This window comes from Panthera uncia, chromosome D2 (assembly GCF_023721935.1).
Source record: "Panthera uncia isolate 11264 chromosome D2, Puncia_PCG_1.0, whole genome shotgun sequence".
In the NCBI taxonomy this organism is placed as follows: domain Eukaryota; kingdom Metazoa; phylum Chordata; class Mammalia; order Carnivora; family Felidae; genus Panthera; species Panthera uncia.
In genome coordinates, this window is record NC_064818.1 from 53,324,932 (window position 1) to 53,347,306 (window position 22,375).

Genomic DNA, 22,375 nt, shown 5'->3' on the forward strand with positions numbered 1-22,375 from the left:
TTGTTGGGAGATTTTTGATGACTGATTCAATTTCTTCGCTGGTTATGGGTCTGTTCAAGCTTTCTATTTCCTCCTGATTGAGTTTTGGAAGCGTGTGGGTGTTTAGGAATTTGTTCATTTCTTCCAGGTTGTCCAGTTTGTTGGCATATAATTTTTCATAGTATTCCCTGATAATTGCTTGTATCTCTGAGGGATTGATTGTAATAATTCCATTTTCATTCATGATTTTATCTGTTTGGGTCATCTTCCTTTTCTTTTTGAGAAGCCTGGCTAGAGGTTTATCAATTTTGTTTATTTTTTCAAAAAACCAACTCTTGGTTTCGTTGATCTGCTCTACAGTTTTTTAAGATTCTATATTGTTTGTTTCTGCTCTGATCTTTATTATTTCTCTTCTTCTGCTGGGTTTAGGCTGTCTTCGCTGTTCTGCTTCTATTTCCTTTAGGTGTGCTGTTAGATTTTGTATTTAGGATTTTTCTTGTTTCTTGAGATAGGCCTGGATTGCAATGTATTTTCCTCTCAGGACTGCCTTTGCTGCGTCCCAAAGCGTTTGGATTGTTGTATTTTCATTTTCGTTTGTTTCCATATATTTTTTAATTTCTTCTCTAATTGCCTGGTTGACCCACTCATTCTTTAGTAGGGTGTTCTTTAACCTCCATGCTTTTGGAGGTTTTCCAGACTTTTTCCCGTGGTTGATTTCAAGCTTCATAGCATTGTGGTCTGAAAGTATGCATGGTATGATTTCAATTCTTGTATACTTATGAAGGGCTGTTTTGTGACCCAGTATTTGATCTATCTTGGAGAATGTTCCATGTGCACTCGAGAAGAAAGTATATTCTGTTGCTTTGGGATATAGAGTTCTAAATATATCTGTCAAGTCCATCTGATCCAATGTATCATTCAGGGCCCTTGTTTCTTTATTGACCGTGTGTCTAGATGATCTATCCATTTCTGTAAGTGGAGTGTTAAAGTCACCTGCGATTACCACATTCTTATCAATAAGGTTGCTTATGTTTGTGAGTAATTGTTTTATCTATTTGGGGGCTCCTGTATTCGGCGCATAGACATAATTGTTAGCTCTTCCTGATGGATAGACCCTGTGATTATTATATAATGCCCTTCTTCATCTCTTGTTACAGCCTTTAATTTAAAGTCTAGTTTGTCTGATATAAGTATGGCTACTCCAGCTTTCTTTTGACTTCCAGTGGCATGATAAATAGTTCTCCATCCCCTCACTCTCAATCTGAAGGTGTCCTCAGGTCTAAAATGAGTCTTTTGTAGACAGCAAATAGATGGGTCTTGTTTTTTTATCCATTCTGATACCCTGTGTCTTTTGGTTGGCACATTTAGTCCATTTACATTCAGTGTTATTATAGAAAGATACGGGTTTAGAGTCATTGTGATGTCCGTAGGTTTCATGCTTGTAGCAATGTCTCTGGTACTTTGTCTCACAGGATCCCCCTTAGGATCTCTTGTAGGGCTGGTTTAGTGGTGATGAATTCCTTCTGTTTTTGTTTGTTTGGGAAGACCTTTATCTGTCCTTCTATTCTAAATGACAGACTTGCTGGATAAAGGATTCTCGGCTGCATATTTTTTTCTGTTCATCACATTGAAGATCTCCTGCCATTCCTTTCTGGCCTGCCAAGTTTCAGTGGAGAGATCGGTCACGAGTCTTATAGGTCTCCCTTTATATGTTAGAGCACGTTTATCCCTAGCTGCTTTCAGAATTTTCTCTTTATCCTTGTATTTTGCCAGTTTCACTGTAATATGTCGTGCAGAAGATCGATTCAAGTTACATCTGAAGGGAGTTCTCTGTGCCTCTTGGATTTCAATGCCTTTTTCCTTCCCCAGATCAGGGAAGTTCTCAGCTATTATTGCTACAAGTACATCTTCAGCACCTTTCCCTCTCTCTTCCTCCTCTGGAATACCAATTATGCGTAGATTATTTCTCTTTAGTGCATCACTTAGTTCTCTAATTTTCCCCTCATACTCCTGGATTTTTTTATCTCTCTTTTTCTCAGCTTCTTCTTTTTCCATAATTTTATCTTCTAGTTCACCTATTCTCTCCTCTGCCTGTTCAATCCGAGCCATGGTTGTCTCCATTTTATTTTGCAGATCATTAATAGCATTTTTTAGCTCCTCCTGGCTGTTCCTTACTCCCTTGATCTCTGTAGCAATAGATTCTCTTGTCCTTTATACTGTTTTCAAGCCCAGCGATTAATTTTATGACTATTACTCTAAATTCACTTTCTGTTATATTGTTTAAATAGTTTTTGATCAGTTCATTAGCTGTCGTTATTTCCGGGATGTTTTTTTGAGGGGAATTCTTCCGTTTCGTCATTTTGGATAGTCCCTGGAGTGGTGCGGGACTGCGGGGCCACTTCCCCTGTGCTGTCTTGAATAACTTGCATTGGTGGGCGCAGTCAGACCTGATGTCTGCCCCCAGCCCACCGCTGGGGCCATAGTCAGACTGGTGTGTGCCTTCTCTTCCCCTCTCCTAAGGGTGGGATTCACTGTGGGGTGGCGTGGCCCATCTGGGCTACTTGCACACTGCCAGGTTTGTGGTGCTGGGGATCTGGCGTATTAGCTGGGGTGGATCCACAAGGTGCACGGGGGCAGGAGGGGCAGGCTCAGCTGGCTTTTCCCTTGGAGATCCGCTTCGGGAGGCGCCTCTCTTCTGTGGGCCTCTTGTCTACACTTGCCTCTGGAGAATCCGTTCTGCTAGTCTTCTGGCGATTTTCTGGGTTATTTAGGCAGGTGTGGGTGGAATCTAAGTGATCCGCAGGACGCGTTGACCTCAGCGTCCTCCTACGCTGTCATCTTCCTATCATTAACTTTTTAAAGCTAGAAGTTAAGGGGCACCTGGCTGGCTTAGTCAGTGGAACATGCAACTCTTGATCTTGGGGTTGTGAGTTCGAGCCCCACATTGGGTGTAGGGTTTACTTTAAAATTTTTTTTTAAAATAAGGTTAAAAACTGAGAACAAACTGAGGGTTGATGGGGGGTGGGAGGGAGGGCAGGGTGGGAGGGAGGGCAGGGTGGGTGATGGGTATTGAGGAGGGCACCTTTTGGGATGAGCACTGGGTGTTGTATGGAAACCAATTTGACAGTAAATTTCATATATTAAAAAATAAAAAAAATAAAAAAAATAAAAAAAATAAAAAAAAATAAAAAATAAAATAAAATAAGGTTATAAATTAAAAATTAAAGTTATTGATACTATACTATTTCCTATATGTTTTATTTTCAGTGATTGCCAGGTAAATATATGCATAAAGAACATTTCTCAATCATCTTCACATTTTTTCATAATTTCTCAATCGTAATTTTTTCCTCAACATTACTCTATTTTAAAAGATGAATGGACTTTATCCTAGAAGCAAACAAAAGAATCAAAAGCTCTTCTTAGCTAATGCTTAGTGATTTCCAGCGTCTCCTATCCATGAACCAAAGTGAACATTTAATATTTTATTGCAGTGTATCATAGCTGAACTCCGTGACATTGAAGAGGTGAAACTAACTTAATTCTCTGTTTAGGAATATGAAACTCAGATAGAGAAGGATATTCCCATTTCAGATGTCAATTCTATTACTGCACAACGGATTAATTCTGCCAATTTTCTGAAAAAGGTAACAATGGCAAAATAGTATCATTAATATGTTTGCATTCACTTTTGTGAAATCCTCCTAATCTCCTTTTCCATTCATTGCTTGCAGAAATTAGGAGTGAAAAATAGTGGCACCATTACCATTGTAAATACTTAATCTTCAAATAGAAACTGTTATTTCTTTAAATAAAATTTATTTTTTTGTAGATGAAAAAGTTGATAATGAAAAGAATTGTCAAAGTTAGCAAAGTTAACTTATCGGATGTTGTGGCTGATTATGAAGAAATTGTATCTGCAAGGTACATAGTAAAAATTATTATTTAAATATGAAATATAAAGGTGTAAGATAATGCCTTCAAATTTCTCTATGTTCTCTGTTCTAATATTAAGTTACATGCAAAGGATGCATTTACAAAGCTTAAAGTGAAATATAGTGACTTAAAATATATTATTAATTTTTTTAATGTTTATTTATTTTTGAGAGAGAGAGAGACAGAGTGTGAGCCGGGGGAGGAGCAGAGAGAGAGGGGGACACAGAATCCAAAACAGGCTCCAGGCTCTGAGCTATCAGCACAGAGCCTGATGTGGAGCTCTAACCCACGAATCATGAGATCATGACCTAAGCCAAAGTTGGATGCTTAGCCAGCTGAGCCACCCAGGCGCCCCATTTTGTTATTTTTTTATTAGGTTTTTTTTTTTTTTGGTTATTTAAAATTGCACTTTGGACATATCTATATGATATGTATTTTCAATTGCATAGCATTTTAATTTTTTTAATGTTTATTTTTTGAGAGAAAGCACAAGCCGGGGAGGGGCAGAGAGACACACACACACACAGAATCTGAAGGGGGCTCTAGGCTCTGAGGTGTCAGCACAGAGCCTGTTGTGGGGCTTGAACCCAACAGCCATGAGACCATGACCTAAGCCGTAATTGGACGCTTTAGCTGACTGAGCCACCCAGGTGCCCCGGTAGTATTTCAGTTTTTAACCCTCTCCTTATTGATCGTTTTTAGGCGAGAAAGAAAAAGAAAAGAAATACCTTTGTCCCAAATTAGTTTTGTCCTAAGATTTTCCTGTCCTGGAACCGCTACTGGAAAAGTCACTGCTGGCAGCACCACACATTAAGCCTACAATCTCCCCCTTTCAAAACTGAATCCTCAACCATACATGGGTGCTGTGATCCACAGACAGCAGTTGGGGGAGCCTTTGGCTGAACTCAATTCTTATATCATTCTGTCTCTGAAACTTAGCGGTGGGACCTGGACTATGCATGCCATGTTTCTGGGAACCCTCCCTGGGGCCACATGCAGATTCCTAATGCTACTAATAAGGTTTTAAATTGGTTTGGATGCAGAAATCTATTGTATTTTATTTTCATTTTTTTGGGGAGGGGGGGAATGCGTGTGGCCATAAAGCTATAATTCCATGGATTTGTGTTGGCAGCCTGTGTAACTAACTCCTGTCTCAAAGCCATGCAGAAAAGTTTAGTGTCTAACCACTTTCAAGAGAGCAATTCCTGAAAAATGAATAATATTCTGAAAGAACATCATGTTTCGTGGAATTACCTCTCCTTGTCTTTTCTTGGACCATGTACCCAAAGGGCATGGAGCAATCACATTTTCTCATAACATGACAGTGAGCATAGCATCTCTTCTATGCTCCAAAAAAGCTTCTTTCCTTCGGTTTAAGACAACTCTGTATCCGCTCCACAGTGGAGAACATATAGGTTCAGAATAATGGCCTTATTTACAATAGGTAACTTTAAAAATTGATGTCTTTTAAAACAAAGTAATCTTGTGTATATGCGGATGATCACTTTTTTACTCTTTAGCCAGTTGACATATGCAGTTTGTAAGCTTGTTGAACGACAAAGAAAGTTAAAGCCTCAGAGGAAAGAAAGGAGAAAGGTGGCCGCACAGACTATCTGTGATGGAGATATTAAGATTCTTGTTAGAATACTGCGGGCTTACAATATTCCTACCAGAAACACAACAGTTAATAGGTAAGACAGTGTGCACCAGTTTTTACAGTTGCAAAAGCTCTGTCTTAAATATAATTTCCAAACTGTCCTACGTGTAAAACTCTGCACTTTTTTAATGCTCCATATACAGAAATGGAATGAAAGCTGAAGTCTTCATTTGGATAGTCATACTGTCATTGCCATGTCTTAAGAGTTTTCAGAAGTTTGAGATGCACAAAGTAACTTCAGCATGTGTATTTTGGGGTGACATATCAAATAAATACCTTTGTCCCTATTCCCTGTTGTGGAAACTTGTGATGCTGCTCTTGCCAAGTGCACTGTTCTCTGCCACTGGCCCCTCTTAGTATTGAAAGTGGGCTCTGTCTGGGACTTGTCATTTTGGTTGACCTCTGCAAAAATCAGATCTTACCCAACTCTTCTGCAGGCACTCTCTGTGTTTTATTTATGTTTCTTGAGCCAAGGATATGTGGGGCCAGAATAGACATTGCCATTTAGTGGCCAAATTAAGGCATCATGAATATTAAATGCTCATGTATATTTAGTGTATCCTGAATATTGAGTGTCTTATATATTTAGTCTCATGTACGAATCGTATGTTACGGATATTTAGAACCCAGGTATCTCAGGAATATTAAGTATCCCTTCCTATGTTTAACACCTATGTGCTCTTTTTGTCTTATGTTAACCACACCCCATGATTTCTACATGTGAGAAAATATTTTGCTTACTGGGTACTAATCTATAGATTATCTATAAAACCTAATTTATAAAACCTCTCAAAAGTTTTTCCTATGTTTTATAAACTACATCCTTATTTATCTAATAGAACTGATGTTCTCAAAACAAATGCACATTTCAAGGGCTACCTTTTATGAAATAAGGACATCATAAAATCACCACCATTTTCTGTAATCATCAATTTGTAAAAGACAGAATATTATAATACCTAAAACAGGAAGGATATAATCTCCATGTATCGCTTGCCTTATTTTTCTCCTTTGCAAAGTCCAGTGAAAACTTATCACAAACTGGATCCAATACATAGTTCCGCACTTAGGAGCCAGTCTTCCAGAATAGTGATTATCAAATGTTTAGCTCTAACCACCTATGATAAGAAGATACAAAGCAAATTTTCAGATCCAGGGTAACTGAATTCTTTATCTCCATGAACATAGGCAAAACGCTACTGATTCCCACCAACACTAATGTTAAAATTACTTAAAGTGTTTACCTCTAACTCGTTTTTCCTGAAGAGCCTTGGATCTGCCCACTTATTTGATATCATCCGTATCTCACCTCAGACATAAGGAAACAGTCAAATCAGTATCTTCAGATGAGATCTTAAATGAGGTAAGTATTTAATAACACTTCTATAAAGTCCAATTTTGATTATGTTTGCCCTGAATTGTGACTGGCTGCTATCTGGCCTCTCCATCTCTAGCGTCTTGAGCTTCCAGTTGACTTTCTATAACGCAATGAAGGTGCTCTTTATAAAATGTAATCCTAACCAATTCATTCCATGCTCCCCTGCTCTCAGGGCCTACAGAATAAGGTACAAGCTCCTTTAGAATACCTACAAAAATCTGTGATGATCTGGCCCTTACCTACAAATCAGCCACATCACTCTCCACCCCACGACAGTATCATATCATATCATATCATATCATATCATATCATATCATATATTTCTGCTTCTAGAAGGTCTCTTGCCCTTTCCTTTACCTGGAATGGCCTCCACACAGCTCCATGTTATTGGCCACATGAAACTTCCTACTTAACATTTCAGAGCTCAAACATGTTTTCTCTGTGAAGTTCTCCTTTTCCTTACCCCAGAAAATTAATCATTGGCCTTCCTGAGTAACTATTCTACCTTGAATATATTTCTTTTATTTTTCACATTTCATTGCAATTTTATTTGTTTACCTGTGTAACTTCCCCTGACAGGCTATACAATCCTTGAAGGTAAGTTCCATTTACCTTTTGATCCTAGAAAAGTACCTGATATTGAATAGAACCAATAAATATTTATTAAATGAATGAACCACTACTGGCTGTTTGAAAACCTGGAAAAAGTAAGCCATCCAGTTGTCAGTCAGTAACCAAGTAATGTCCTAGCCTTCTCCCTTTTACCAGCTTTATAAAATATTTCAAAAATCTAGTTAGTGTTTATTATGTGTTTCAGGGTACTATATACCCTTTTGTGGAAGTTTCCTTTCAACACACTGTATACCGAACCAGTACTGCAAGTGGATCTCATCCATGCTGGAACGAAGAAATTAAAGTAGACTTTATGTAGGTTGGAATCTATTTCTCTTCAGCTTCTAAAAACGAGCAATAACAAAATTGTTTTCTTACACCTTTTATCAAAAATAATGATTGAGATATGATTTCTTTTTTAAGCTTTTAAATTATGAAATATTTCTTAGAGAGGCATGAATATATATGCAAATGTAAGTTCTGAGGAAAAATGATAGTATGAATACCCATGTATTGGCCATCCAGCTTAAATAGAATATGACCATTACCTTTGAAGGCCAGGACCTCATCGTATTCCCTCTCCTTCCCCCTGGAGGTAACAACCACTAATCTGTGTTAACATTCCCTCTCTTTATGATTTTATATCATTAATATTTATCCCTAACTATGTATTATTTACTTGTGGATGTTTATATAAATTGAATCGTCTTTTGCAATCTTGTTTATTTGCTCTCAGTTATTTTGAGAGATTCATCTGTGTTCATACTCCTAGCTTTCCTCTCTCCTCCTTCCTCCCTTCTATTTTCTTTCTTTCTTTGCTACTTCTTCTCCCCTCTTCCTCTTTTCTTTCCTTCCTTCTTTTATTTTCATTTCTAGATAGTATCCTACTGGACTAAAATGCCATAATTTTTTCTACTTTTTCCTGGTGATACACATTTTTCTTGTTTTAGGCTTTTTCTATTGCAAGTAATGTTGCTCTGAACATTCTTGTACGTGTCTTCTGGAGCACACGTGCAAGAGTTTCTTTTTAAGACAGTAGTGCTCAAACGTTTTTGTGCCTTAGAATCACCTGTATGGCTTCTTAAACCATTGCTGGGCCCCACCTTCATAGTTTCTAATTCAGTAGGTCTGGGGTAGGTCTTGATGATTCCAACAAGTTCCCAGGTGTTACTGATGCTACTTAGTGAGGAGATACTTTGAGAACCTCTGCTCTAGGATATATGTCCAGGAGTAGAATTGCTAGGTTATAGTTGAATTCAGCTTCAGCTTTACTAGATAATACCAAACTGTTTTCTAGTGACTGTACCAATATACACTCCCAATAGCAATATACAAAAGTTCTATTGTGTGTCGTATCTTCAATAATATTTTGTACTTTTAAAATTATGTTTTCCAATATGATAGATCTAAAATGATATTATCATCGTGGTTTAAATTACATTCCCTGTTCTCTAATGAGATTGAGTTTTTTCCCCATTTAAAAAAAAATCAATAGACTACTTTTTAGAGCAGTTTTAGGCTCACAGTAAACTTGAGTAGAAAGTGCAGAGAGTTCTCATATACACCCTTCCCACAATACACACACATTCAGCTTCCCTCAGCATCAGTGTGGTATGTTTGTTACAATCCATGAACCAATGTTGACACATCATTATCAACCATTACTTGAGAGTTCACTCTCATGTTGTGCATTTTATGGGTTTTGGCAAATGTATAAGGACATGAACCCACCACTATAATATCATACAGCATGGTGTTACTGCCCTAAAAATATTCTCTGTTTCATCTATTCATCCCTTCATCCTTCCCCTGGGACCTCTAGCAACCACTGACATTTTTACTGCCTCCATAGCTTTTTCCCTTTTCCAGAATGTCATTGCATTAACCTATGGGTAGGCCTTATCCAATCAGTTGAAGGCTTAACAGGAAAAAGATTTACCTCCCCCTAGGGAGACTCAAACTGCAACTCTTCCCTGGGCCTCCAGCCTGCTGGTCTACCCTGCAGATTTTGGACTTGCATACCCCACAATCACGTGAGTCAGCACTACAGAAGGTAATTTGCTTTACTCAAGGTCTACTAATTTTTTTTTTAATGTAGAAATAACACTTCACATGAATCCTACCCCGTTAACCTTTAAAGTGTGCAGTATATTACTGTTGGCTGTAGGTACAATGTTGCACAGCAGATCTTTAGAACTTACTCGTCTTGCTTAACTGAAACTTGATGCCTTTTGATTAGTAACTCCCCATTTGCCTCTCCCAGGCCCTGGCAACTAACATTCCACTCTTTGATTTTTTGAAGTTGACTGTTTTAGATGTCTCATATAAGTGGAATTATTCAGTACTTGTCTTTTGGTGACTGGTTTATTGGTTTATTTTAGTAAGCATAAGGTCCTCAAGGTTCATCCATGTTGTCGCATATTGCAGAATTTCCTTATTTTTTAAGGGTGAATAGTATTTATTTCATTGTGTGTGTAGCACATTAGCTTTATCCATTGATCTGTCAACAGACATTTAGGATATTTTCGTATCTTGACTATTGTCTGCGCTACAATAAACATAAGAGTGCTGACATCTCTTTGAGATCCTGATTCAGTTCTTTTGGATAGATGCCCAGAAATGGGATTGCTAGATCAGATGGCAAATCTGTTTTTAATTTTTTTGAAGAACCTCCATACTGTTTTCCGTAGCAGCTGCATTGTTTTGCGTTCCTACTGGCAGCGTGCAAGGATTCCAGCTTTCCACATCTTTACTAACACTTGTCATCTTTCCTTTTTTGTTAAAAACAAAGCCAAAAAATTTGTCCAGGTGTGAGGTGGTATCTCATTGCTGTTTTGATTTGCATTTCCCTGATTATTAGTGAGGATTTTATTATTGGTTAACAATTATTGAGCTTTTTTTTTAAAGATTTTATTTTATTTTATTTTTTAAGTAACCTCTACACCCAGCTTGGGGCTTGAATTTATAACCTGAGGCAAAGAGTGCATGCTCTAGTGACCAAGCCAGCCAGGCGCCCTGAACACTTTTTCATATACTTGTTGGTCATTGTAGATCTTCTTTGGAAAATGTCTACTCAAATTTCAGCATATTTTAAAATTGGATTATTAATTTATTATTGAGTTGTATGAGTCCCTCATATGTTTTGGAGATTAACCCTTTATAATACATAAGGTTTATAAATATTTTCTCTCATGCCATACATTGCCTTTTCACTTCGATGATTGTTTCCTTTGCTGTGATGAAGATTTACATTTTGATATATTTCCACTTGATTATTTTTGTTTTTATTGCCCGTGCTTTGGCGTCGTATCTATGAAATGAAATCATTGCCACAACATATGCCATGAAGCTTTTCTCTTGTGTTTTCTTCTAGGAGCTTTACAGTTTTAAGTCTTTAATTTTAAGTCTTTAATCCATTTTGAATTGATTTTTGTGTGTGGTGTAAAACAAGGGTCCAATTTGACTATTTTTGCATGTTGATAGTTTTATTGATACCATTTGTTGAAGAGACTATTCTTTCCACATTGTTTATTCTTGACATCCTTGTCAAAGATCGGTTGACCCAATATAGATGCGAGGATTTATATCTGGGCTCTCCATTCTGTACCATTGGTCTGTATGTCTGTCTCAATGCCAGTACCATAATATTTTGATTACTGTAGTTTGTAATGTATTTTGAAATCAGGATGTTGGATACCTTCAGGTTTGTTCGTCTTTCTCAAGATTTATGTTTGATGCTACATCTATGTAAATAGGTTTTGTTATTGGAAATAAGGTACATTGATCAAGACAAATTTGAAACATAGAATTTAAAATTGTTCTCTAAACTCAATAAGCAATTTTCAGTTGTCACTTCCTATGTATCTTTAGCTCTCACTGGGGTGAAAGTAATATAGAGAACTGGCAACTACATCCATTATCAAACTCCTTTCTCTTGTCCTGGTGCCCTTTCCCCCTTCTCCTGCCAATCTCCCTCAAGTTCTACGGATCATGTGGTTCCTGACTATTGGCATGGTTCTTTGATGGTGTCACTGTATTAAATAAAAGGATTTAGGAGAACACAAAATTGTAAGATAAATAAACTTACAAGTGAACTGAAGAGAAGAAGGCTGTAGAGTATTTGCAGTTACAGCAGCGAGATAAGCCAGGAACACATTTAGAGAACAACCAAGTAGATCAGAGGGTTCAGCTAAGGCACAACCATTCAGTTACCCACTTTTCGTTCCATGACATACCAGAGTTCTGTTCCCTTCTCCACAGGACATTTTAGTGAATAAAGACCACATGCAAATGGGATAGATAGTAATAATAAATAAATAGTAGATAGTTATTAGCCTTGTGAGCTCTACTATGGAGGAGAAATTGTGAAATTTGAGTAAGTTTTGAGTAGAATACAAAATGCAGGACAATGCCGGACTTGAGTGATTGAAGGAACATGCTAAGTTGACACACTCAAAAATGTTTGAGGATGACAGTTATCATTTCTCCTACTAGTGTAGTTCTGTAAGTATTCATGGCCTCCTCTGTCCTGTCTTAAGCCTTTGCAACATGAAAAGGAACTCTGGAGGAGTAGGGTAGGGAAGTCCGCTTATCACTTAAAAATATAAGGAAACTTCAAACTGTTCTGTAATTTCAACTTACATTTTTCAATTGTCACTGACTGTAGGTCTCAGAAAGGTACAGAAACTTTCAGAGATCCTTTGAAATAGTTGCTTCCTTAGCAACAAGCTTCAATAATATTATCGGTGGCAGTTGGTATAGTGAAATGAGTTCAGGTAGGAGCTCTGTCATTTGCTAGTGGTATTTTCTCAAGCAAGTTATTTAACTTCTCTGAGCTGTTAGAAGTTTGATCATGGTCAAGATTGCATGCACAAGCTGGAGCTAAGAGTGAAGAAAGTTCATTGCTTGTGGTATACCACACTCTCCTTTCGCTACCTCCAGAAATGTATCTAGTCAAGTAAACCATCAACAGACAGCTTGCAAATGCATTCCTCTGTCCCAGTTTCTAGTTGGAGAAAATAAATGCAGGAAAGAAAAAAAGCTTTATGGTTAAGCAGTCGTATTTTTTAGCTGACAGCAAAAGAGCAGTTTAACTGTATGTGGGAACTAGCAGAAGACAGCAGAATTTAAGATATTTGGACAATCTTAATGCACCATACTTTGGATAATTTGTTTGCAATGGATTGCTGTAGTAAAAGTCTTCCTGCTTGACATTGAAACACTTTTAATGCAAATTACCTCAAGAGAGGTACAGGATAAATTACAAAGCACATACTGGATTAAAGGAAGATAACAGTCATCTGCAAAACACATAGCTTTTTCTTAGCCTACACTTTGTAAAAGAAAAGAACACAGGTAATTACATGGTTCTTTATGAATAATGCTCTTATAAAACAAGTTAAGCAATTTATATATGTTTTTTTTTATTTACAGCTCACCAGGACATGATTATAGCTTCTCAAGCTTATCTAAAATAAAAGATAATATATATATCAACATTTTTGATGAAATGATTATTGAAAAACAGGTAATTTAGAATAATTATAACAATCAATGGTGAACTAATTTTAAGGTCAGACTGAATAAACCCTAGTAACATCTTTGTAAATTTGCTTTTAGATGCAATGTCTTTTTCCAACATTTTCTAAAAAGAACTTGGGGCAACTTGAAATAAAATCAGACATGTGACAAGTCAGTTAAAAAATATCAGAGATCATAAACCACATAGAGGAGGTGGAGAGGGTAAATATACCAAGATTTCGGGAGAAGTAGGTTTCTGCAATTTAACATTACATTTAAATGTGAACTTTCTGGGAGCCAAGAAAATTGAAACGAAATGAAAATGCATTCTGTATTTCTCACTGCCTGATCAAAGAAAACATACCACTTCGGCAAAAGACACCAAATTATTCACAGGACTAAAACCCAGTTCTAGTCAATCAGATTTTTTAAATTACTGAATGTCTTCATCATAGATACGCAAAAGCTCCTAACAATGCTTAGTGTAATCTCTCAAATAAATATTAGCTTCCTTCCTACTAAACTTGGCACCAGAAGTATAAAGATGCATATCCATTATACCTCCTCTCTTGGGACTCTGATTAAACGCTTTATTATAAATGCTCATCAAATTCTATGGCCGTGCTGTTGAAGGAGAAATTAATTCTATCTAGGGACTGGGGCTCAGAGGGAGAGAAGTTGAACTAGACCTTCAAGTATGGTTTAGGAATGAGTCTTCTATAAGAACTAAGAAACATAATGTCATTGTGTTCCAATTCAGTTTTCCAGGAGATGGGACACACATTCTTATTAAAATAGTTTCTATCAATTCTTCATAAATGCTTCATAAAAGGTAAAATATTGAACAGTAATTTGGTGATGGCTGTTCTCCAAGGAGTTAAACTGAGTAGTTTTCTGATTAAACTGATAATGAAAGAAAAAACAGGAGAGCTTGGGTGGCTCAGTCAGTTTAGTGTCTGACTCTTGATTTCAGCTCAGGTCTTGATCTCATGGTTGGGAGATCAAGCCCCAAGTAGGGTTCCATGTTGGGTGTGAAGCCTGCTTAAGATTCTCTCTTTCCCTCTCCTTCTGCCCCTCCCCCACACATGTGCACACATGCTCATTCTCTCTCTCTCCCTCAAAAAAATAAAATTAAAAATAAAAATAAAAAAATAAACTGATAATGGGTGGAACTTGGGAAACCCAAAAAATGCCTAACAGACTTTCTTTCTCAGAAGTGAATTATCTGGTTTGACCGGAATTGAATAATATTTGATTCATAGTTAACTTCTTGTAAGTGCTTTGTGTTGTTATTGAATGAAATCCATATGCTTTAAGTATCAGGACATATGTGACAACATGAGCCTGCTATTTAGGAAAGGAAAGGGCCTGGCCTATGTTCTTGCCTTCCTCTCATGCACTGGGTTACAAGGTAACTACAGGCCAAAACATTCCTTTTTCTCATAAAAGACCCCACCTAGGCTGAGCCCCAGGATGACTACCCCGCTGAAAGAAGGTGTTGGTGTATCATCAATCACTGTTCTTTAGAAAACAGTTTCTTCCCATGCTTCAGTTTTCCTCTTGTCCTTGTGTATTTTTTCTTCCTGCTATCAACTATTTCTTACTTCCTGTGGGTTCCCCCTTCATTAGTTAACTTGTTAGCAGGAAGCTGAGGACTTGGAAGTCTCATAGAAATGTGGCCTATTTTTAGCACTGGGGATGAAAGAGCTGGGCTCTTTCTGAGACGAATTTGGAACCAATCTCTCTCTCATAGGAATGGAAATATTTTAAGACCATGAATTTATCTCTAGAATATCTTAGACCACGTCTTTCATATTAGGTTATTTTTATTTTTTGTTATTTTCTTTATAGTATTATTTTCTCTTGACCTACTAGTTATTTAATAGTATGTTTTTATATATTTTCAAATGACTAGTGTAACTTTTGATTTCAAATTCTAATTTTATTGTATTGTAGTCAAAGTGCTTTTGTAATTTTTAATAATCAGAACTATGATTCTTGAAAAACATAACTCTTTAGAACTTTTTATTTTTGAGGTTTAATTTTAATTACATGCTTTTCCTAGAGTTTACAAACCACTTCAGGTAAGTTTGAATTATTCAGAGGCAAGAGACTCAACCTAGGATTTCTTAATTAAATTTGTATTGACAAGCTTATTCTGGCAAACATTTTGCTTTCCATCCAAGGGGAAATAAATAGTGGAGACAAAAGGCTCAGAAAGTAAAAAATGTCAGCGCTTCAGATCATGAAACCAAATATTGCTAGTATCATCCTAGAAGCCTCTTTTGTGCTCTATCCAAATTCCTTCCTCCCCATGAGTAACTATCTTAGCTTCTAACAGTATAGATTAGGTAGCGCTTATTTTCGAATCTTGTATGATTGAAATCATCCATTATGCATCCATCTGTGAGTGATTTATTTCTCTCTGCACTGTGTTTGTGGAAGTCATCTGTAATGATGCTCATTGATTCTCATTGCTGTATGGTATATTGTTGTAGGAATGTACCTTAACTTTTTTATGCATTCTACTATTGATAGATAATTTGTTTCTTTCTAGTTGTTGGCTCTTATATTTAACACTGATATAAATATAATTGTACATGTCTTGGGGACATCTGCATTTCTGTTGGATATATAGTTAAGAGTAAAATTGCTATCTCTCGGACTGTGCATATGCCCAGCTCTAGTTGTTTAATGCCAAGCCATTTTCAGAATGGTTGTGTCAATTCACACTTCCCACCACCAGTTTATGAGAGTTCTGGTTGATCGTATCCTTGTCATTACCTAGCATTGTCTGATTTTTTCATTTCAGACACACTGATGAAAGCAGCCATATCACCTTACGGCTTTAAGTCTCATTTTCATGATAACTCATGAAATTGAGCACTTTTTTCTATGTTTATTGGCCATTTTGATATCCTCTTTTGTGAAAGGTGTGTTCAAGTATTTTGCCCATTTTTTTTTCATTGATTTTTAACAGTTCTGTGTACAATCTGGATATGAGTACTTTGTCAGGTATACATTTTACAAGTACTTTTCCCACACTGGCTTGTCTTTTTTACTTTTTTACTTCTTTAATGTGTCTTTTGATGAACAGAAAATCTTGATTTAGTGTACTGCAATGCAGTGGTGGTACTTTTTTGGTTCTCTTTAAGAAATATTGCCCACTTTAGATCATGAAGATATTATCCTGTTTTTGCTTCTAAAAGTTTAATCGTTTTACCTTTCACATTTAGATTTAAAATCCAACCAGAATTGATTTTTATGTGTCTGTGAGGTAGAGGTTCAGGATTATTTTTTTCCCCATAAGTATATTCAGTTGACCCAGCACCATTTATGGAAAAGATCATCCCTTCCCCCACTGCATTACAAAGTCACCCTTTGTTATGAATCTGGTGACTGTATAAATGTGGGTTTATTTCTGGACTCTGTTCTGTTCTATTAGTCTAATATGTATCCTTGCATTGATACCACACTGTCTTAATTACTAAAGCTTTGTCATAAATTTCGATATCCAGAAATCTAAGTTTTTCAGCTTTGTTTTTCTTCCTCAAGATTGCTTTGGCTGTTCTTAGCCCTTTGTATTTCCATATAAATATTAGAATCAGTTTATTGCTTTCCAAAAACAAGACAAAACCCGCTAGTATTTTTATTAGGATGGATTGAATACATAGATCAATTTAATTAGAATTGACACCTTTATAATACTGATCTTTCCAATCCCACATACATGGTATATGTCCCCTCTCCCCCTTTAATTTTCTTTGTATTAGTCAGTATTCTCCAGAGAAACAGAATCAATAGGATAGATAGATAGAGATATACATGATATATAGATATAGATATATCATATATATGAGATAGATATAGATATATCATATATATGAGATAGATATAGATATAGGAGATTTATTTTTGGCTCATGGGATTATGGAAGCTGAGATATGCCACAATATGCCATCTGCAAGCTGGAGAGCCAGAAAAGCAAGTGCTGTAATTCAGTTTGAGTGCAAAGGCCTGAGGACTGAGAGACTGCTGGTGTAAGTTCCAGAGTCTGAAGCCCTTGAGAACCGGGAACTCCAATGTCTGAGAGCAGGAGAAGATGGATGTCCCAATTCAAAAAGAAAGAGAGAATTTGCCCTTCCTCCACCTTTTTGTTCTATTCAGGTCCTCAGAGGTTTGGATGATTTCTGCCCACATTGGTGAGGGCTGATTTTTACTCAGTCTATTGATTCAAGTGCAAATCTCTTCAGTAACACCCTCACAGACACACCCAAAGAAAGTGTTTTACATATGTGGGCATCCCTTAGTTCAGTCAAGGTCGCATGTAAAATTAACTATCACAATTTCCTTTTCCCAATTTGCACCATGATGGGGCTTAAGCATGCCTAGAATCAATCATAATATTCTAAACAGACCAAAATGATTAATTTCTCTTTGCACACAGATGGATGGTCTCTTTTTTACTTTAACAGGATGGCCTGTTTACTTCTTTAATGATAAGTTCCTAGAAGTGTAAGGTAGGCTCTATCCAAGGCCAAAGTGAGGATAGAAAAAAAGGGAAATCAAACCAATCTTACCAGTCTTGCAAATCTAAAATTCCCATGATAAAGCTGATCAGGACCTTGGGAAAAATAAACAATCTCTCAATTAGCATAAGAAATATAACATTCCAAGCGGTCAGAGTTGGTCTATCAGTGCAATCACTTCTCAATATAGAAACCTTTCTTAGAAACTGAATGGGGCTAATAAACTTAAACAAAAGAAAGAAAAAAGGAAAGGGAGGAAGGAAGGAAAGAAGGAAGAGAGAGAGGGAGGGAGGGAGGAAGAAAAAAAACTGAACTGGGCTCAGAAGACTACTAAGTAAATCAGAGAAAACTGAATTGCATGGTCTTAAGGGCTTAAGTTGAGGTAGCCTTGGGGGTCACCTTTTCCTAATTGGCACCATGCACTTAAATTAACTTAGTCATGTCAGCAAAACCATCAAACTTCTACTCGAAGTCTGCTTTTCTCCCTGATCTACAATCTATGATGCTATTCTCCTCTGAATGTGTCCTCATCATTTCAACATATTTTCACTACAATTTAACATCTTAAAATGTTGTTAGTGGTTGTGATGTCTTGGGGGTTGAGTTAAAGTAATTTTTATTCTTTTCTCTATATTCTTTAGTGTATTTTCAAAGTTTGCTGCACTGAGCATATCTACTACAATAATGTAAATAGCTGTACATAGGCCATAAACTCCACAGTGGGTCATTATTTTGCTTTAAATAGTCAAGTGTCTTTTAAAGAAATTAAAAAGAAAGAAAAATATTCTTTCTGTTTACTCTGGTTTCTTTTTAAGAAGAAAAAATGATTTTTTATACTTATGTGAAAGTTTGTGAAATTATTCACCATGTGATTAAAGTAAGTAACAAAAATTATCTCTATTAACAGGATCCCTATTGCAAGAGCTGCAGTAGTTATTCGCATATAAGAAAGAATTGGCTCGGGTCCATTGTCTTCCCTTTCTCTGCTCTTCTGCAACAATCTGAGGTAATAGAAAATGAGTATTTGCTAACTATTCTAAGTTTTTACCTTGGCTAGTAGAAACTTACTGTTATCTTTGAATTAGATTCTGTGATTACCAGGTTGGTAGGTCAAAGCAACCCTGTTTTTGAGTGCCCCTGGGGTGTTGGAGTATTTAAATATTCTAGCTGTCTCTAGAAAAGGAGACACCCACAAATTTATTTCTTATATGTTTAGAGTGTTTGATGATAAAGAATAATACATCTAGGGGTGCCTGGGTGGCTCAGTCAGTTAAGCGTCTGATTCTTGATTTCCACTCAGGTCATGATTCATGGATCATGGGATCAAGTCCCACGTCGGGCTCTGGGCTGACAGCATGGAGCCTGCTTGGGATTCCCTCCCTCTCTCTCTGCCCCTCCCCTGCTCATATGCGCACACGTGCTTTCTCTCTCAAAATAAATAAATAAACAAACAAAAAAATAACACAGCTACCCTTAGGTCTTGAAACAACATTAACACTTGCATATAATAGTTTTTTAGGATCAGATTCACAAATGTTCTTTGATTAATGATAAATGATTCATGGTGTTGCTTTGTGACTATGGGTTCTAGGAGTTTCAGCTCCTCAGCATTGCTTATTGATAATGGTGAGACTGATGATTAGCACCTGTCTCTGTGATATCCCCACAGGGCTCTCCTGTTGAGTTGTGTAGCACAAATATGCCTACATGACCAGAAAAATAGAAAAAACCCAGCCTAGACTCTTTGGGGCTTTGTTAGTTAGTTATAGAGCTATGCCATCCATAGAAGTTTCAGAAATGAATTTTGTACCTCAAGGAGCTCGCCATCTATAGAAGAAAACTAATGCTATAGTGCTTTGATAGGGGCACAAGACAGATACTATGAGAACATACAGTAGGGAGTACCTTACTCTTACTGGTTTGGAGAAGTGGGGATATTCACAGGGGCCAGGGGTGAACAAGAAGGGTATGAGAAGGAGAAGGAAAGGTCAGAAAAGTTTTTACCAAAGAGATAACTTTTGAATCAAGTCCTTAAAGATGGTTGTCAAACAAAAGAGGGCATTTGACTCAGAAGGAACTATGTGTGTATTATTAGAATTGCATTCAGCCATTTGCCACAGAAAACCTAACAATGAGTGATATAAGGGGTCTATTTATCTCACCTAAAAAGAAATCTAGATGACAGTGCAGCAGCTCAAGAATATCACGTTACATATCATGTGGCTGTCATCCTCATAATTGCAAATTATTCAGTGCTCCTCCAGCCTCGTATTCATGTTGCAGATGAGAGCAGGGTGAAGCAAGAAGGGGCAGTGCGCTTTCTCAGAAAACCCTGGCAGCCTTCTTACATTTATGTGACTTGGCCACTATGTGCCTGTCATATTGCCACCTGAAACTGTTGGTGAGAAAGGAGAAGAGAATAGACATTAGGGAAGAGAGTAGAAATGCCTGCATAATATGTTATCACGAGGGATGACATGAGGGAGCATGTCACAAGTATCAGGACCGCAAAGAAAGAGCAATAGAGATTTAAGTTGTTGGGGTACAGGGCTTCCTACATCTGTAAATCTCCCAGTATCTCTCAGTCTGAGGCTGGACGCCAGGATAGAGAGGTAGTTAAGAATGTGGGCTTCAAAAGTGGGCAGACCTCATTAGCTGTGTGAGTTTGCACGAATTACTCAAATTCTGTAAGCCTCAGTCTCCTTATCTGCAAAGTGGGAGATTAGAGGAGTATTTACTTCATTGAATGATATGATCTACATCAAGCACTTAGCATAGTGCCTTGCATATAGTAAGTGTTCAGTAACTATTAGCTATTACTATTAGTTATTATTATTGTAAATCAGCTCCTACCTCTGCACATGCGCCCCCCCACACACACACACACACACAAGATTCATCCTCCTGTGGACCTGTGGGTTGTCTTTCCTGCTGCTGCATGTTTTCTTCTCTTTCTAGACCCAATATAAAATGTACCCAGTGTAACATGGTCTTTTAGCATCTTCTCTGAGCCTGAATTAGATCTTCTAAGAACTTCTATCACTCTGTTAGGGCAACTTGCATCCTTGCTTCATCCCTTTTCTGCATCTGCCCTGTCCACATAGTGCATGTTAGACAGGGACCCAGGGTGTGGAGGGTGTGTGTGAATAGATCACCATGGAGAACCTGATCATCCTTGTGCAGGTACATACTGGTAGAACCCGCATGTGTGTACCCATGCAAGTCTGTTTCCTCCTCGGGAGAAGACTGGGACAAGCTGTACTGTATTTGACTGATGTGTATTTTTGTCATGAAGAATCTATTATATTGATATATTCTTTCAGATTAGCGGAACATTTCAGGTAAATACTCCGCCAGTTTTGCTTGGGTATACTTGGAGTAAGACTCATGCGTCTCCTAGAGAAGATTATAATGGGCAGAATTTTAAAGAATCTACCTTCTTAAATATTTTTGCTACCATTGAACCTCAAATATCATACGTCACCTGTAATCCAGAACTAGACAAGGTAGGTTTTGCACTGAATTGTTTTTATAGGTACTATTAAAGAAGTATAAACTTGTTTTAAAAGCTAGTAATAATTTCAAAGTGGATAAAAATGAACATTGGTTCTTGGTATTTTCCTGTGGGAACAATATGGAATAATATTGAAATATTTTGAACTTGATTCTAGTTTTCAGATCAAACAGATGTTTTCAAGAGAGCACAGATTTTTAAAAAAAGTTGTCAGGCGATGTTTCCCAACCGAAGAGTCACAGCTACTGTCTTTAATGGTGAAGGGATACAGATCTTAGTAACAAGATATATCAAGGCATTAAACCCACCTCAGCAACTCCTGGATATATTTCTTCATGATTCTAATGCAACACTTGTAAGATATGTATTTTAGTAGCTTTATTGATATATAATTCACATTACATATCATTCACCCATCTAAGGTATACAGTTCAGTGGTTTTTAGTGTATTCACAAAGTTGTGCAACCATCACCATAGTAAATTTTAGAACATTTTGTTACTCTATATTTATTTTAATTTGTTTATTTTTTATATTAACTTTGAGCATAACTTTCTTACTAAAATTGTTTTGTTTTCAAAAACAGTTTCCTGAGAGAGAAACCATCTGTGTTACAGTATGTCCTCTTGAGCCCCAGATGGGAGAAAATATTTCTTCCTGATCTCCTTCATTTCTACCCCCTTGGACTAGAGAGTCACTGTTGCTACACCAGTTCATGTGACCACACTAGCTTTGTAGTGTTTCTACCAAACTTTGGAAAATGACACAGAAAAATTCCTTTGACTTCAGGCAAAATTAAGTTATGTGTCTGGGGGCGCCTGGGTGGCTCAGTCGGTTGAGCACCCAACTCTTGGTTTCAGCCCAGATCAGAGGAGCTCACAGTTTTGTGAGTTCAAGGTCCGCCTCAGGGCTTGGGATTCTCTCTCTTTCTGCTCCTTCCCCGCTCATGCACTCTCTCTCTCTCTCTCTCTCTCTCTCTCTCTCTCTCTCAAAATAAATCAATAAACATTTTTTTAAAAGTTATGTTTCTAAAGGAGTTGTGTTCTACAAATGGCTTCTCAAAGGGTTGCTTCTCATTGTTATGTGGGAATGAAGAAACTATGTTATATTTTTCTCTGTAAACTGCCATCATAACACCTCCTACCCCATCCTATGTGACTTTTCCTTTATGCATATCTATTTACCAGCTGACAAGAGAAACATACTCAAAATTGAAGTTCATATAAAATGAAGGTTTATTCACTATGGACT

The 22,375-nt window shown here is 37.1% G+C and overlaps 1 protein-coding gene across 12 annotated transcripts in view; it reads left to right on the forward strand.

The window, feature by feature from the left end:
* The window catches only part of CC2D2B (coiled-coil and C2 domain containing 2B), a 94,956-nt gene that overhangs the window by 54,728 nt on the left and 17,853 nt on the right, over positions 1-22,375 (forward strand). For 10 of the 12 annotated variants that reach the window (XM_049645423.1, XM_049645421.1, XM_049645422.1 and 7 more), the window contains 9 exons: positions 3,534-3,626; positions 3,812-3,903; positions 5,436-5,606; positions 6,839-6,935; positions 7,768-7,877; positions 12,996-13,089; positions 18,519-18,617; positions 20,935-21,117; positions 21,283-21,480. In XM_049645423.1, coding sequence (XP_049501380.1) covers positions 3,534-3,626; positions 3,812-3,903; positions 5,436-5,606; positions 6,839-6,935; positions 7,768-7,877; positions 12,996-13,089; positions 18,519-18,617; positions 20,935-21,117; positions 21,283-21,480 — 1,137 coding nt within the window. The remainder of the gene's footprint in view (positions 1-3,533; positions 3,627-3,811; positions 3,904-5,435; positions 5,607-6,838; positions 6,936-7,767; positions 7,878-12,995; positions 13,090-18,518; positions 18,618-20,934; positions 21,118-21,282; positions 21,481-22,375) is intronic. The other 2 variants (XM_049645429.1, XM_049645432.1) reach the window with 2 other exon arrangements.